The sequence below is a fragment of the Pyrenophora tritici-repentis genome, chromosome 10 (genome assembly GCF_003171515.1).
Source record: "Pyrenophora tritici-repentis strain M4 chromosome 10, whole genome shotgun sequence".
Taxonomy (NCBI): Eukaryota; Fungi; Ascomycota; class Dothideomycetes; order Pleosporales; family Pleosporaceae; genus Pyrenophora; species Pyrenophora tritici-repentis.
In genome coordinates this window covers 2,285,049-2,301,665 of record NC_089399.1, presented here as the reverse complement: position 1 = coordinate 2,301,665, position 16,617 = coordinate 2,285,049, and the positions used below count along the sequence as shown (strand labels likewise).

Below are 16,617 nucleotides of genomic sequence, written 5' to 3'. Positions count from 1 at the left end.
ACTGTCTGTGCACCTAGGCGTCATGATATACTTCACATACTAGTGTAAAAATGCCACTGTAGTCACCAGATATGCCTATTAGGTGCTACTAATACCATCCTACACCCTAACTACTACCCTAGCAATCGTGAAATAAACCAGCGTAATAAACCAACTACACCAAAACTTCAAAATCCTGTCCTTGACAACTTGTCCTCGCCTCCGACTCTAACTTACAAATAATTCTAATAATAAGCAAATGTCTACCCCGTCTTGTTTGACGACCTAATAAAATACCATAACACTTTAGTATACAAAGAGTACAAGGCCTAGGTATGCACCTAGGTGTCATAAAATCCTTAACATACCAGTGTATTAACACCACTGTAGTCGTCAAACATACCTATTAGATACTTACCTACAATACAAACAGGTGTATTCACTCACCTGCATGTCACAAAACTCTCAACATACCAGTCCAAAAACGCCACTGTAGTCGCCAATACCACCCTTCACCGCACCTCCACCCTACACTTACATCTTACAAACTACCCAGCAACCTTCCAATTCATCCAAACCTATCAGCTAACAGACCAACTCCAAAACCATACCCACCCACTCCTATCCCTCCCATTCCCCCTTACTCACACTTCCTACTCTACTCACCTCACACCCCTACTAAACAAACCCTTCCACTCATCTCCGCCTAGGAAAATACTACATCTACACCCTTCTACTGCCGCTGCTGATATCGACACCAACACCAATACTCTAGTATGTAAGGGGTATGAGGACCAAAGATGTGTATATAAAGGTGGTGGGGAATGGGGGTGTTGGTGTGTGTGTGTGTGTGTGTGTGTGTGTGTGTGTGTGTGTATGTGTGTGTATAGGAAGGGGAAGCGAAGGCGACGAGGGAGGAGAGAGACTGTACGCCCATGGAGAAAGAGAAGAGGCTCAGGTGTGTCTGTGTATACAATCACCCAAAGTCAAGATTCTACTACGCCAGGTTGAAGCAGCGTAAAGGACGACACTCTACATACTTTGAGATTGACAAGGTGGACTCGGTATAAAGGCACTACCATAATAAAAAAGACGCTAGGCTAGCTACGTCAACTCCCCTCCAAACCCAAAGACCCGTCTACACAAAACCCACCACCAAGTCTTTACCCTTTCCAACGCCGATACAATGCCAAACTAATGCACACACACAGCAAACAACTAAGTCCTTTGGTAGGAAATGGAAGAGTGGAGATCATTCCGAATATCCTGGGATAAATTATCATCATCGTCGTCGTCGTCGTCGTTATCATGCACGAGGAGGGAGTCCCTCGCGCGGGACAACTCCTCAAGTGTTTGCGCCAAAGAGGCACCGTCAGCGCGGCCGCGATCCACATTAACAAGCATCATGATGGGAAACGGGAGGCCGACCAGTACGGCCAGGAACCAGAAAGCCTTTTTTCAAACATTAGTACGTGTAATCTCACACATCACTTCGACAGAAAAAAACTCACCGGTCTAATCTCGCCATACGCATCCGTAATAGCCCCCACAATCGCCGGACCAAAAACACTACTCCCCTTATCCGTGATAGCATAAAGCGCGTAAAACGCCGCTTCATAACCCGGCGGGATGAGTTCGCCAAAGAGTGCGCGACAGTAACTGCTCAGACCGCCTAGGACGAAGCCGTAGACAGCACCGAGAGGATACATTTCCCACTGTTGCTGCAGACCCAAGTACCCCAGCCGCTGGACTGCAGGGATATATCCCAAAAGCCCGTAAAGCGGAATGACTTCAAACAGCAGGATGCAGAGCAAGATGGTTTGCGTAGGACTAAGCCGGAAAAAGGACGACAGTCGCGACCAGCAAAACGCGCCTAGGACGCCGAAAACAGTGGCTATAACGTTGATGAGGGCGAGCATGGCGTACGACATGCCCAGCGTAGTCTTCGCGAAGAGCACGGCTGTGCCCGAGACGGTGGCTATACTATCTGAGAGGAGGAACCACGCAGCGAGGAAGAGCAGGACGTCTTTAAGATGGCGCGCATGTGTAGCCGTGCGTCCGAGCGACTTCCACGAGTAGGTAAAGTACGCGAGTGCAGTGCGGAAATTGCTCGTTTGCGCGGCAATGTGCAGAGGTGGGCCGGGACGGGGGCGCAACCAGCGGGCTGTGGGGAGGGTGAAGATGAACCACCAGGCGCCGATGATGAAGAGGACGAGTCGGAGGCCAAGGTTGGAGGAGCGGAATGCAATCACGACGAGTATGCCGATTGTTTGCACGAGCAAGGCTGCGATGTAGCCGATGGCGATGCCGTAGGAAGATATCTTGGTTGCTAGTGCAAGCTCGACAGAGGGGGCGGCATTGCTCTTGGCCATTGGGATGCTTAGGTCGGCTGTGTGGTTGCTCGGAAGGAGTGCGGTGGTCACGTCTGCGACTTGATCAAAGAGGCCCTCCTGGTGCGTGAGCTGATTCGGGTATCGGGCGTCTCGAATGATGTTTTCCTGCGTGGGGGTCTCTCCGCCTCTTTCCTCATCTTCTTCCGTTTCTTCTTCCTCCTCCTCTTCGTCCACGAAGGAGTTTCCCGCGGTCGACACAGCATACTTGACAGTCGGATGGAAGCGCACCATTAGTGGCAGGAAGCTGTTGAGCAGCACGAAACTTGCGCCAAAGCATGTGTTGGCGATGATTGCCAGGACTGCGCCTAGAAGATAGACTTTGGGCACGACTGGAAGAAACAGCATCGTCGCTATACTACCCACAAAGGCAAACCAAAGCAGGAATGTCTTCCTAAACCGACCGTGGTCTGCTGCGCCGCTCATGCTAATGATCAACAGAGCCTGTATCAAGACGGATATGCTAAAGGTATACATGGCGAAGCTTGCAGTGTTGATCTCGATGCCGAGAATGTGAACGACACATTGGCCCTTCTCCGGGTTTGGCGCAAAGAGGGCTCCTACGGTGCTGGCGGACAAGGAAGGGCCAGGGTTGACGGTAGGCTTTGTGGACTTGCATGGTATAGAAGGATCAGATAGGAGGACGCCATTTTCTCGCGCAAGTTGCTCGAGTGTTACGGGTATAAAGGAGCCAATGCCGCATACAACGAATACCTGCGAGTGTTAGTGGTGTTGCCATGTCGACGGGAAGGCAGCAGCAGCAGCAGCACCACAGGCATGCGCATCAATTGGAGACGCGATCAGATGGCGAAGTACATTTCATGTCTGAAAGGCAATGGGGTGGAGAAATGATTAAAAGTACCTCGGCAGCCCATCCGTACATGTAGAAGCCCCGGAGCTCCTTGTCGCTCGTCAAGCGCGTGTCTTCGCCCTCGTAGTGGGGCAGATCGGGGTTGGACTCCATGTCGAAGGTCTGGATGTCGGAGAGACTCTGCTCATCGTCTGCCTCGTTGGACTGGGATATCGATGGCACCGAGACTTTGGACTGAGAAGAGGCATTGCGCATCAAGGTTGGCCGCGAGTAGGGTGGGAGCTCGGGCGCGCGCAGTGCCATCGAATGAAAGCAGCCGTCGGCTCCAGGGTCTAGACTAACTGGCTGCAGAGCGTCACCGCAGCTGAGACATGATGGGGGCTCTTAGAACAGGTGCGCAAGGGGTGACAGTGAAGGATGAAGTCGTCAGTTGGGGCCGTGAGGGAGATGTGGAGTTGTTGAGCGTGGGCATGGTTGTGCTGGGGTGGTGAGTTGAAGTATTGGCGGCGGCATGACACCTGAACATCTGATGGAGCGTCTAGTCTGGGCGGACTATCCGAGCTTGCAGAAGCTATCCGTACTTGCAGAGGCTAGGGCGCGCGTTGTTGATAGACTATAGACTACTGACCGCCGCAGCCGCAACTTCGCCTAGCAGCATTGGCGATGCGGTGAAAGCTGGCCGTAGACAGGACCAGGAATACCACCGACGCCCGCGCGTGCTTGACCAGAAACAGCGGGACCTGGCAGCACTCAAGGAACTTGTGCAATAGCAAGCTAGCTGGTGATATCAGGGTGCAGGACCCGAGGGGGCGTGACTCGGCTTTTGATGCGCGCGCGTGTTTGATAGGAGAGGCAGTGCATGCCCATGCCCATGGGAGAGAGAGCCGCCAAGGCCATCGCGTCCAGGCCTGATGTCTGGCCGACCTCATTCTTTGGTCCACTCCAACAACACCACCATGCGATAATCACGAGCGCGGACCGAGCCTCCCATGTTCATGGTTGACCGCAGTAGTGCACCATCCGCTTTCCCATCCGCTTTCACATCCGCGCCACAGCCTCTGCCACTTGTACAAGGAACCCACGCGCCTTCCTAGTTCGACTTTCCTTTGACTCAACCACCCACCGCGCATCGCGACTGCCCTGCGCCTTTTGTCCCATTCTGCACTTCTCACCCATCGACTTACCCACGGCTTCTCTCACCTGCTGCGTCGCCGCCAATACACCGTCAACCCTCTACCCGCTGAACCAACCAAAAGTCATCGCATACGTCACCACAACTGAATCACCAAACGCCCCGGAACAAGGACAGGCGCGCAAAGCGGGTGCGGCGACGGCGCCGGAGGGCTGTAGCACGGGGGACGTAGTATGCCAGGACTTCTCGTCATGAACCACAGCGCGTCCAACGCAGCCGCGGCTTCGCGAGATGGCGACATCAAGAAGCGCGCCCACGACGGGAGCCTGACGAATGGCGCCTCCACGGCAATAGCAACACCAAAAGGACCTACCCCCGAGCACTATGAGGAGCCACCGGAGATTGAACATGTCGGTGACGAGCAATACAATTCGCTGTCCACACTGTTGCTGCGCATATCCCAAGAATCCTACAATGAAATGGGCGCTTTGCTGCAAAAGATGGCTGACATCCCAATCGGCCCCACCACCAACGGCTCTTTTGCCAATGGCCTCATTGCAGCCAATTCTCAAGGAAACGCCGAGGCGAGTAAGCGGAAGAAGCTGCTTCTCCTCCAGTTCGCCCAGGAGCAGCGCGCCAAATTCATCAAGTTGCTGGTTCTCACCGAATGGGGGAAAAAGGCTGCCAAGGATCTCACCAGGCTCATTGACTTGTTCCGCTGGGCGAGTGAGCAGGCGCAGTACATGGAGGCGGCCGACTACAAGTTGGACAGGATCAAGGTGCAGTCGAACAATGCGCGAGAGAATAGCCCGGACATTGCGACTGCCTTGGAAGTGCTATCTACAGGCAAAGCCTCGTGGATGCCCAGTCTGGGCTACATTCCGCCCGAGCCCGTATCCTCAGATGAGGCTCTAAAATTACTGCGCTACATGAACACATCTCTTTCCATACGCTTAAATGTGCACGAAAACCTCCCCCGCCATCTCCGCAACTGGCGCATACATTCCGGAAGAGCCACTTTCGTCATCGAGAATGAGCTAGAATTTGATGTCATGTCTTTTGTTGAGGACGCTTCCGAGCAATGGTTCCTCATTGACGTCCGATTGATGTTCACCCCGGCACCCACCATTACCGTCGGCAGCCGGTTCTTCATGCAGCTCAAACTTCAGGCCGACTTTGTTCTGAAAGACAAGGGCCTGAGTGGCCTTTTCGACTTTCTTAACAACTTCATCCTAACCCACAAAATCTCAGTGCTACGGTCGCAGGCAGTGGGTCTTGTCCGCGCAGGATGGGCAGGTTCACTCAAGGTAGAGCCCGTGCACCGCTTGCTTGTGGTGTCATACTGGACCAACCGGCCCGGAAAGAAGAATTGGATCGAGATTGGCATTTCAAGTAACAGGCCAAAAGATGGCAAGGTCTCGTGGAGAGGTCAGCCTGTACCCTCGCTCTCTACACGCTGGTTTCGTCAGGGCAAGGAGGTCAAGGACGCTAATCTCAAATTTGACTGGAACAGCCTTTCCTTCGAGAAAGTCATCAAGCTCGTCATTGCACGCCATACGAGCGACATTTTGCGCTCCACAAAGGAGAAGCTCAAGTCTGGAGTCATGGCAGCTGCGCATCTCTCCGAGACAGAGCCTGCGGATTGCACCCTCGCCGCGACCCTCGGCACAAAATCCACTTCCATGACATTGTCGCTAGAGCCTGTTACTGGTAACTTCATCATGCGACCGGCCAGTGCACTTTCTGCGCGGGCAGAGAACGCCTTCAACCAAGGTCGAGAGCCTGAAAAAATGGCCGATGTAATCACCCAAGTACTGGCTGGTACCCTCCACACTTTGATCCAGAAGATTGCGCAACAACTCGGATGGCAGCCGGTAGCAAGACAGTCATTGCGGCCGCAAGTAGTAACGGCCGCTGTGAAGCTGGACGTTATATCGTCCACTCTATACTGCCCTCGCGGGTGGCCATCGAGCTGGGCTCTCGCTGCGGTAATAGACTCGTCTGGTGAGTCGTGGTGGGTTTTCGAGATTGGCGCCACTGGAGACAGTATCAAGACTGCTCTGCAAATCAAGATGGACAGGCCTGATGGAAGTTCCTTGCCCATCAACCGCAAAACCTTGTCGAGTATAGGAAGAGTTGCGGTGCAAGTAATATCGTTCCGCGCCACAGCATCTCGACTTGCTAGGGAGAGGAAGACTTGCAGTTTGCAGACTGAGTTGGGACAGGTGGGTGGTATCGAATCTCGTCGCATTGCTCGTAGATGGGTGTTGCACTTGCAGACTCCACATCTTCTTGTGGAAACACCAGGCCAGGATGCATGGCTTGAGCCGGATATCAAAATTACGTGCGAGGGCCTTAGAGTGCAAGGCCAGACCGTATGGCATATAGCTGCTGGTAAGATGGTAAAGGGCGTCGCAGCAGACATGCATAAGCTCATGGCAGCCTCGCCCCAAAATACTTTCAAATTCTCAGAAGATGGCAACTTTAGGATCCTCCTTTCCACGCCTTTTGCCCAAGACATACTCGGAGAACTTCGATCGCGACTACGGGATGTCAATCGCCTACGCACATTTGCGGCTACACTCCAGAAGCGCGAGATGCGGCTCGGATCGTCTTCGTTGCAGCGAGTGCAATTCCAGTACGGTCCCACCCCTTATTCTGCCACTGTCAACTTCAGTTCCGAGCAAGAATTCTCCATTGAGCTATCACCCAACAACCCACATCACCGAATTCACAAGCTACTCACTGCGATTGCCAACGACCAATTACCATCCTTTCCATCACTTGATTCCAGTGATAGCAGTGGTCTCGATCGCTTCTGCACTACTCTTGTCCTTACTCGTCCACTTTTCAAAGTCCTCCGCGAGATTGAACAACGCACACCAGGCAATTACTGCAACCCTGCAATCCACGTCCACTCCATTCTCAAGTACCGCATCACATATTCAAACCCTGTCTGCACGTTCGACATCCGTCTCCAACACAAGGGTGACAATGTACATTGGGTTCTGGAGGACAATCTACGACCCAAAGACGCCAACTTGTTACCAACGCCAGAACGCGGACAAGGCCACAGACGGCTGAACGTCTTACAAGCGAAGTTGAAGACATTGTTCAGCGAAAAGGGGACAGGCTGGTTCGGCACACGAAACGGCATGGTGACCGATTTGGACGCAATACCCGATGCACTACGCAAGCTGGATGAGGTCGTACTCAGTTGCAAGATGGAAGGCGGTTACGTTGCGCCTCCACCGCTGGTACAGCAGCAAGCTCAGAATGCGGGCCATGCGTTGGGTCAAGCCGTTGCCCAGGCAAATGGGCCGCAACAGCAACAAGCTAGGATGCAGCAACAACAACAACAGCAGCAGCAGCAACAAGCCCGCCAACAACAGCAAGCTCAACACAACCAGCAGCAGGCGCGGAGACAGCAGCAATCTCAACAGAACCAGCGCGGTCAGCAGCAGCCCAATGGCAGACCAAGCCAACAGCATATGCCAAATGGACGGCAACAAATGCAGCAACAGCAGCAGCATAGAGGTGGTCGACCTGGTCAGAATCAGAATAATGTGATTGAGATTGACTAGAGAAGTGGTCAATGGCTGCTGTGGTGAACCCATGGCGGACAATATTACATCCCCCTCACTACCGATTCTTCTTCCTTTATGTGTGCATGTATACTCTTTTCCCCCAATTTCAGTCCGACATTGGAGTGTGTGTTTGGAGAAGCACAGAAATTTTTTATTTCTTTTTCATATCTTACAAATAGGGGAGTTTTATTGTTTTAGCTATCTTTTTCCTGTCTTGTCCTCATTCAGGGCACTCGGTGTTTAGATGGTGGGGTTATTTTATTTGCACTTCCTCACCACTTCTTCTTCTTCCGGTTTCTTTACTTTTTTTACGGTAGTTTTTAAAGGATAGATGTTTGCTTGCTTGCTTACATGCATGTGGGTGTGGGCGTGGGTGTGAGGTGGATATGCAAGTGTAGGATTATGGATGGATGGGTTTACGTGACTTTAGGAGAAAAAGTTCGGGATAGCGATAGCGATGCATGGAAGTATGTGCCTAGACGAGACGGATATTGAATACATCTTCGTTTATGTGGTTATGCTGAGATTGTTGTTTTGTGTGTATGTGTGTGTGGTGGCTATGCTAAATTGCTGCTTGATAAACCTACACTCTCGGGTTTGTCATGGCGATTGCTCAGCAAACTCTCTGCGAATGTCCATGTACGTTTGTGGACGAAAGTTGAGGAGATGCGTTCCAGGCTAATCATGAGTTGCAGGAAAGGAAAGGTAGGCTGGTGACGGTAGGTAGCGCAAGTCACCCTCATGACTAGTACGGCATAGCAAACGCAATCATGTTTGTTTTCTACCTTTGAAGTTCGTTCAGAGCATGTACAACCCAACCCAATCCCAATGCCCACATCTTCCATCTTCAGCTTTACAAACAAATAACCTTGCCATCTAGACATCACCACTTCACCACTTCACAAGTTCACCCACACCGCCTATACCACATACCTCGATCAAAGTCACGGGTCTAGGTCTGGTGTCTGTTTGACGATTTCCTTCGGCGATGTCTGTCCTGCGGGCTGTGTGTGGGCATGGAATGGATTTGTTGCCAATTGAGGATGTGCTAGGGTGCTGGATTGGTGGTGTGGTGTGGTGTTTGTAGGTATACAGTTTGTAGGTAGGCGGGGCTGGGCGCTGGTATGGGGTCAAGTAGGTGCTCATTTACTTTGCTCAGCTGGGTGCGAGGATGGCCTTTACCTCGTTGTGTCGGGAAGTAGGTGGGAGTTTTGGGTTTGAGTAGTTGGGGTATTAGAGCTGCGTCCTCGTCGTTTCCTTCTTGATCTCTTACACTATCTTCAGAGACTAAGATTCTTTTCTGATCTTGGACTTCCTTTACTCACACCGGCAACGACTCTGTTCTCGTAGCTTTATCTCTAGCCATTACCTCGCCGCGTCCATCGATAGCCGACTACTCAAGCAACATGTCCGTCCTCAACAGCATCAACAATGGTGGCGCGGGCGATTTGGCAGTACAGACTGCGAGGCTCGACATCTCCGGCGTGTCGTGGCTCGAGAACCCAACCAAGGTGAGCCATTCTCTCGTATCATCGCCACATGTACTAACAAGAAAAGGTTGACCAAGTCAAGTCCCTCAAGGAGATCAGCCTGGGAAGCTGTCGTCTTCTCTACGGAAGTGAGCGTTTCAAGTTCTACGGTACAAACACCATACCAGCTCCCCAGGCCAAGCACTAATAACCGCCCCAGACCTTGTAATCGTAGAGGACGAAGCCACAAAGACATTCGTGGCCATCCTTACCTGCAACCAAGAAAGCGAGACCAAGTTCCTGCGCACAGAGACAAGCACCTGCCCCGTCCAGGCTATTCGAGCCCTCGTCCACGGACTCCAAAAGGACACGGCCAAGTTGTTCAGTGAGTATTATCCTCACCAGTCCACAGTCGAATACTGACGTAACAACACAGCCAAGTACAGTGTCGGCGCCCAGATCCGTGGTCAGCAAGGCTACACGAGCTTGACTACTGGTGAGTTCAAGTTGTGGTCCCAACCTTATGATGCGCGCCAGCCTGGTCCGAACGATGATACCCAGGGTCTCATGAGCAGAGCCCCGATTGGTCCCCGTGGTGACTACTACAACGGACGCAAGCGTACGAGGGCGGCTGAGCCGATTAGGGAGGACACGCCTGAGCTCAACTACTAGAGTTGATTGTGTCAAGGATCTAGGAGAGTAGATGGAGACGGACGAATAGTATTGCGTTTCATTTACTTCTTCTTCTTCTACTACTCGGGTGTATTCCAACCTGGACTGATCTCAAGTTGAGCATGCAAGCTAAAATGGATATGGAATGACTCGATATTGAGAAAGATGATATTTAAGAGAGACAATGTATTAGGAAGTAAGTAAGAAAAAAATATTCACATCCACCCTCCATCTCAGTCAACAGTATCGTGACATGGAGCTGGTAACTATGAATGACATCAACGCGTGTGCACGTGAATTGGAGTCGGACATGGCCCAAGCGTCCGCGTCATGACGTACGACAACCCAGGTAAGTACAGTGCGAGTGCGATTCTGCAATGCGCAATCCAATCCGTCAACCCTCATTCTCAAACCATGAACAGCCCATCCAAGCGACGAAAGAAGAATGATGGCTCAGGGAAGCCGGTACGCAGTCTAGACTACTTCTTCGCGAAACAAACGGCTAAAGCGACATCCAAAGATGCGCCCACCAACACCAGCGCGTCTGCGGAGGATGATACCACAGGATTGACGGATGAAGAACTGGCGCGAAAACTTCAGGAGCAATTCGACAAGGAAGATCAGGAGCGAGCGCAAGATGTGGAGCCGGCAAGTTCGAATGAGATTTATGCTGGTCCGGGGAAATCTATGACGGCACCCGAGTGTCATAGAGAACTTGACAGTGTGGGTAAGCACGTAATAGGCGTGTCTGGCGACTACAGTGGTCCTTGTAAACCAGTATGTCAAGTATCTTCTAACACCGGGGAGACGGACATCACCACGAAGAATGATGTCGACAATGCGTCCTTGCCGAATCGCACTATACAAGAGACGTCGAAAGCTGCACCCCCAAAGCAGAAGAATACTCTTTCCCTCCAATCGACTGCTTCCGAAGAAGATACCATAACTGCAAACATACCTTTCGACCAAAGCCCGCTCGAGTTCGATCCTCAGGACTATATACCAGACCTGCAGAAGCACTGGGTGGCGGATGGAGGTCATGCGACGTATGCGCTTCTTACACGATGTTTCATCCTGGTCAACAGCACAACGAGTCGAATCAAGATTGTAGATACACTGGTGAACCTCCTACGAACGATTATCGAAAGCGACCCCGGTAGCCTGCTCCCCGCCGTCTGGCTTGCAACGAATGCGATATCGCCACCGTACATCGATTTAGAGTTGGGACTGGGAGGATCAGCCATCTCAAAGGCCCTGAAGAAGGTGTGCGGTCTGGACAATGCGGGGTTGAAAGTGCTGAACAACAAATACGGAGATGCGGGCGATGTGGCGTTTGAGGCGAAGAAGAAGCAGTCGTTTACGCTGCGCAAACCGAAACCGCTGACTATCAAGAGCGTCTTTGAGTCGTTGGTCAAGATTGCGAATAGCAAGGGACATGGCAGCGTGGAGAACAAACAGAGAATAGTGGAGAGGTTGGTACAAGATGCAAGAGGTGCGGAAGAGAGTCGATACATTGTCCGAACGCTCGTACAGCACCTGCGCATCGGCGCCGTGAAAACCACCATGCTCATCGCATTATCGCGAGCCTTCATGCTCTCAAAACCCGCAGGCGCCGAATTCGAAATCCGCAATCGAAAAGACATGGCAAAGCTCAAGAAAGAAGAGTTGACGGAAATTTACAGCAAAAACGAGGAAATTGTCAAGGCATGTTTTGCTCGACGGCCAAACTACAATGATCTGATACCCGTACTTTTGGAAATTGGCGTCTGTGAGGAGTTACTCGTACGCTGCGGGCTGGCACTTCACATCCCACTAAGGCCCATGTTGGGTAGCATCACGCGCGACATGGGCGAGATGCTCACCAAGTTGCAGGGCCGAGACTTTGCATGCGAGTACAAGTACGACGGGCAAAGAGCGCAGGTGCACTGCGACGACAAGGGCAAAGTAACAATCTTCTCGCGGCATCTAGAAGTCATGACAGACAAGTATCCCGATTTAGTAGCTCTGGTACCCAAGATACGAGGAGAAGGCGTGTCGAGCTTTATCCTCGAGGGCGAAGTTGTAGCCGTCGATCGTGAGAGCGGAGACCTCAAGACATTCCAGACACTAGCCAACCGGGCGAGGAAAGACGTTGTAATAGGCGCTGTGACAATCGACGTCTGTCTTTTTGCATTCGACCTCATGTACCTGAATGGCGAGGAGCTACTAAACCGACCGTTTAGAGAGCGAAGATCACTCCTCAGAAGCCTCTTTGTTGAAATCCCCCACCACTTCACATGGGTCAAGAGCCTAGACGCTACATCCACCGATGTCGAAGCCGTACAATCCTTCTTCCAATCCGCGCTAGACATCAAATGCGAAGGCATAATGGTAAAACTCCTCGACAACAACAACCTCCCCAACCCAGACCTCCTCGCAGAAACCGACCAAGCCACCACCCCTTCGCTCCCACCAACGCCCCAAAAACCCAAAAAGAAACCCACCAAAACCTCAAACCCCACCCAACAAGACAACCCCCCCACCACCACCAAACAAGCTCGCCGCAAACCCCTCCTCTCCACCTACGAACCCGACAAACGCCTCGACGCCTGGCTCAAAGTCAAAAAAGACTACAACACCACCACGTCCGAAACCCTCGACCTAATCCCCATCGCCGCCTTCCACGGCTCCGGCCGAAAAGCCTCATGGTGGTCCCCGATCCTACTCGCGATCCGAAACGGCGAATCCGGCCAATTGGAAGCCGTGACAAAATGCATGTCGGGCTTCACAGACGCGTTTTACAAGGCCAACCGTGCGAAATACAACCCCGATGATGCGGATTGCACGGCGGTGCTGCCGCGCAAACCGAGTTATGTGAGTTATAATGGGGGTGCGGGGGAGCCGGCAGTGTGGTTTGAACCGCAGGAGGTGTGGGAGGTGGCGTTTGCGGATTTGACGCTGAGTCCGACGTATACGGCGGCGATGGGGTTGGTGAGTGGGGAGAGGGGGTTGAGTACGCGGTTTCCGAGGTTTTTGAGGGTGAGGGCGGATAAGGGGGTCGAGGAGGCGACGGAGGCGGGGGAGTTGGCTGAGTTGTATTGGAAGCAGGAGGCCAAGGGTCCGGTGAGGAAGGACGATGATGTTGTGGAGGAGGAGGGGGAGGAGTGAAATGATGTGTCAGGATACCCGATGAATACATGTAGTCACTTGGAGACACGATATTGGCTGCAAAAGCATTTTATGATTGATAAGTTGTGAAAGCTACCTCTCTCACTTCCACCAACGATCCTCCTCGGTGATCCTTTTAGCACCTACTACTTCAGTGTGCGAAACCTCCACCATCCGTCCTCTGGCTCCCCTAAAGAGATGGAGATAGGAAAGTCGTAAAGAACCTCCTTCATGGGGTAATACTCGCCCAGCCGCGCCGCATCCAAGCACCATCGACGACGTGAGCAAACACGCCCAACGATGTTGCCGGCAAAGCTCCTCGTCCCTCCGCCGTCAAGCTCGTCTCAAAGAACCTCGAAGCGGGAATCTTTTCTTTGGCGGAAGAAAGCGACTAGCAGCAGCACGCGCATAGGCAGCAAACCACGTCACATCTTAGAAACCATGGACCTTGATGGTCTTCCCATCAAGCCCCAGGCCCTCCTTCTTGTCGGTCAAGAAGTCCTGAACATCCTTGCGCTGATCGCCCTGCAGCTGAATCACCTCGCCCATTTCATTGTCGGCGACGACGGTGCCATTGCACGCAAACTTCTTCTTGATGACTTTGAGAATCTTCTTCTGGTCAAACTTCTTGGGCAGGCCTTGGACCGTTGTTAGGGTTTTGCGACCATTGCGCTCTGTGGTGGGTTGACGTCAGCGTTTTGCGCGATTTATGGGGGTTGCGGTGAGAGGTCGTGTGTCGTCGCGCGCGCGACACACAAGGTGGGTGTCATGGGAAAGGGGGTACGTACGTTGAATACGGATGTGGATGTAGTTCTGCTGCGTGGATTTTACTTCTCCTCCAGCATCATCGGCCTCCGCGAACGGATCGAAGGACTTGAGATTCTGGATGTCCGTGGTCATGAAATCGACTGGCGGGTTTGGTGCGAGAGAGTCGAGTCGAGTTAACGTCTAGCAGAGTAACTTGTGATGATCAAGTAGCACGCGTGGGCTTGGGGTATATGAAGAGAGGAGAGAGAGAGAAGTTTATATGTGAGAGTGAGACGTGGAGTGAGAGCGGTCGAGGGTATTAATCGGCAAAGGGTGGCGAGAGGGCAGCAGTCCGTCAGCTAGCCTAGCAGCCCAAGACTGACCCGCCGGGTGGTCTAAGCCCCGCTGCCAAGGCGCAAATCCGGAACTGTGACTAGCTCCCACGACCCCCCCTGCTTGTCCATCCACATCACCCCAACCTAGCAAGGGGGGACGGTAGACAATCCAGATGTGATACACACTGCATGTGACAGATAGCATGCCTCATGGATATCTTTTCTGTCATCAAGCTTCCTTCACACTCATGTGGCAGCGCGAGGGCATGACTGTTCTCGCGACTATCATGTTTCAGCCGTCATCTTTTTTGTACCACTAACTACCTTATCACGCCCTCGCCCCCTCCGATTGCGCATGGGCTCTCAGCTTGTTACGCCGTCTTGTGCTCAACAAAAAATGCAGCACAGACACCAACATGAGTAATGAACAGAAGAAATGGTATTCTTTACATGCGTCCCTGAGGCGGTCGGTACACCACAGCGTCGATCCACAACACTCGATAGAGCAGTGAGACACTCGTCGGAGAAAGCAAAGAGCATTTCGAAACGTGCCTTTCTGGTTAGGCATCTTATGCGCTGGTGGTAAAACAGGAATAAGCAATTCGCTGCGTAGGGCATCTTCGTTCACCACTGTCTACGATGGAGTATAACGACATCACCGGAAGCAGCAGGATGGGCAGTTCTCTGAAAAGTCACCAGTCGCGTCGTTAATACACACTTCAACGAGTATGCTCTGAGCCTCACAAGAACACTCGGCGTTGTCATGGAAACGGGATTATCGGCGCGGTAGGATATCGTAGATGGCCTGTATTGTCGGTATGCTCCTCACGCCACCACCATCACACTCCCCACATTACCCTCGCCTCTCCCCCCCAATAATCAAAAACTCTCCTTCGGCGAAACCACGACACCACCCCCACCCCCAAACCGCTCCTCAAGCCCCCTCGACAACGATTGTTCGAAATCAAACGGACTAAACAGCGGCTGCGGAATAGTAATACTATCCTTCCTCAACATCTCCACCTCCACTTCCACTTCCACCTCCTTCTCTGTCTCTCCTACATCTGGGACGCGATTTGTCGTGCGAACGCTGGTTCCACTGACATTGCGTAGATGCGCGGGGGGTCTGGGGTGGTGTCGAGACTACTTCTTGTACCTCGGTCCTCAGACTGTTCTTGCGGTGGTACGGCGCGAAGATTGCTTGGAGGGAGTTGGTGGATATCGGGGTGTAAGGCGCGTCTTGTCTAAACGCTGCTGTTTGGGATGTTGGTGAGGTGACGGGTGTTGAAGATGCCATGGTACCGCCGAGTCCTCTCCGGGAGGTAGGCGGCGCAATCTTCAGTGGCGCTTTGCTAGTGATTGAGCAGCTCTTTGGCAGTACGGTAGAGAATGATGTAGCAGCGGGAACTTTTGATATCCGAGTGACGCTTGGTCTTCGTTCATCATGAGGTGACGCCTCCAACGGCAGCCTGTCCGCCTCAGACGCGGCAGAATCCATTCGGAGGCGTAGTGTAGTAGGCGTAGCTGGGACCGGGGAAGCTACTGGACTTTCCGGGACATCGGGTAGTGATGGCACTGATATGTTGCGGATACCGTATGGCTTGAACTTGTCAAAGGCACCATACTGTTGCATTTCCTTTGTTGTATCGGAAGTGGAACTTGACCGGCAGTGGGTCCTGCCATTCGCCAAAGTGTTGTTCATCCGAAAGGGCGTCGGTGAGTAAGACAAGGCCGACACCGGATGACGTGCAAGCGAGGATTCGCTAATACTACGCTTGTGGACGAGAGGTCTCGGCACGTCTAGATTAGGGAAGCTCATTACGAAGTCGTTCCTGTAATCGGGTGATAGTGGTAGAGCTGAACAGGGAGAGAGATTAGAGTCGACACGGGTCGTTCCACTTCCCAAGTCATCCTCCATCAATTCTTGTAATGTAGTGGGTATGTCGAGCTCGAGCGGTCGTGTCATGACTCTGGTGAGTCGGTTCGTTGGAGTCGTTGCGTGACACGAATCGTGTGAAGGAGATGACAGTGAAGGACTTGTTGGGCACTCTGCCTTCGCCGTTGCAGTGCTGGGGGTATCCACAACAGGCGGAGAACTGTTGAAGCCGCTCACCTCAGGACTTGACGTACAAAATGCTGAACGAACAGGTGTGGAAGCTACAGGTCTAAGAGAGGAGACATCTGAATCATGGTCGCAAGCTCTTTCACAACCGTTCATCTGCTCAGTCATCTTTCTCAGTTTACGAATGTCGCTTCTGTAGCCCTTGATGTCTAGTTTGAAGAGAATAATCTCTCGGACGTAGAAGTCGACCTCGTGTTGGAGGCTCTTCAATTGTGCGTCGGGCGTG

General features: G+C 52.5%; 6 protein-coding genes across 6 annotated transcripts; 4 read left to right on the top strand and 2 right to left on the bottom strand.

Annotated features, from left to right (window-relative positions):
• Positions 1 to 1,197: 1,197 nt before the first annotated feature.
• On the bottom strand, positions 1,198 to 3,483 carry PtrM4_047050 (ATG22 multi-domain protein; the record flags this gene model as incomplete). Its single annotated transcript, XM_066104705.1, has 5 exons — positions 1,198 to 1,245; positions 1,294 to 1,431; positions 1,491 to 2,477; positions 2,601 to 3,083; positions 3,232 to 3,483. The coding sequence occupies 5 exons, from the start codon at positions 3,481 to 3,483 to the stop codon at positions 1,198 to 1,200; spliced, it is 1,908 nt and encodes a 635-aa protein (XP_065959269.1).
• Positions 3,484 to 4,563: 1,080 nt separating this feature from the next.
• On the top strand, positions 4,564 to 7,896 carry PtrM4_047040 (TolA, Membrane protein involved in colicin uptake; the record flags this gene model as incomplete). The annotated part of the gene is made up of 1 exon (XM_001936543.1): positions 4,564 to 7,896. The coding sequence occupies one exon, from the start codon at positions 4,564 to 4,566 to the stop codon at positions 7,894 to 7,896; it is 3,333 nt and encodes a 1,110-aa protein (XP_001936578.1).
• A 1,409-nt stretch (positions 7,897 to 9,305) lies between these two features.
• PtrM4_047030 (uncharacterized protein) lies at positions 9,306 to 10,040 on the top strand (the record flags this gene model as incomplete). The annotated part of the gene is made up of 4 exons (XM_001936542.1): positions 9,306 to 9,410; positions 9,457 to 9,538; positions 9,589 to 9,753; positions 9,805 to 10,040. 4 exons carry the CDS (start codon positions 9,306 to 9,308, stop codon positions 10,038 to 10,040), a joined length of 588 nt encoding a protein of 195 aa, XP_001936577.1.
• Positions 10,041 to 10,454: 414 nt separating this feature from the next.
• On the top strand, positions 10,455 to 12,408 carry PtrM4_047020 (uncharacterized protein; the record flags this gene model as incomplete). The annotated part of the gene is made up of 3 exons (XM_066104704.1): positions 10,455 to 10,817; positions 10,848 to 12,359; positions 12,403 to 12,408. 3 exons carry the CDS (start codon positions 10,455 to 10,457, stop codon positions 12,406 to 12,408), a joined length of 1,881 nt encoding a protein of 626 aa, XP_065959268.1.
• A 386-nt stretch (positions 12,409 to 12,794) lies between these two features.
• On the top strand, positions 12,795 to 13,187 carry PtrM4_047010 (uncharacterized protein; the record flags this gene model as incomplete). The annotated part of the gene is made up of 1 exon (XM_066104703.1): positions 12,795 to 13,187. One exon carries the CDS (start codon positions 12,795 to 12,797, stop codon positions 13,185 to 13,187), a length of 393 nt encoding a protein of 130 aa, XP_065959267.1.
• A 432-nt stretch (positions 13,188 to 13,619) lies between these two features.
• On the bottom strand, positions 13,620 to 14,087 carry PtrM4_047000 (SUI1, Translation initiation factor 1 (eIF-1-SUI1); the record flags this gene model as incomplete). The annotated part of the gene is made up of 2 exons (XM_001936540.2): positions 13,620 to 13,861; positions 13,976 to 14,087. 2 exons carry the CDS (start codon positions 14,085 to 14,087, stop codon positions 13,620 to 13,622), a joined length of 354 nt encoding a protein of 117 aa, XP_001936575.1.
• Between the last annotated feature and the right edge of the window lie 2,530 nt (positions 14,088 to 16,617).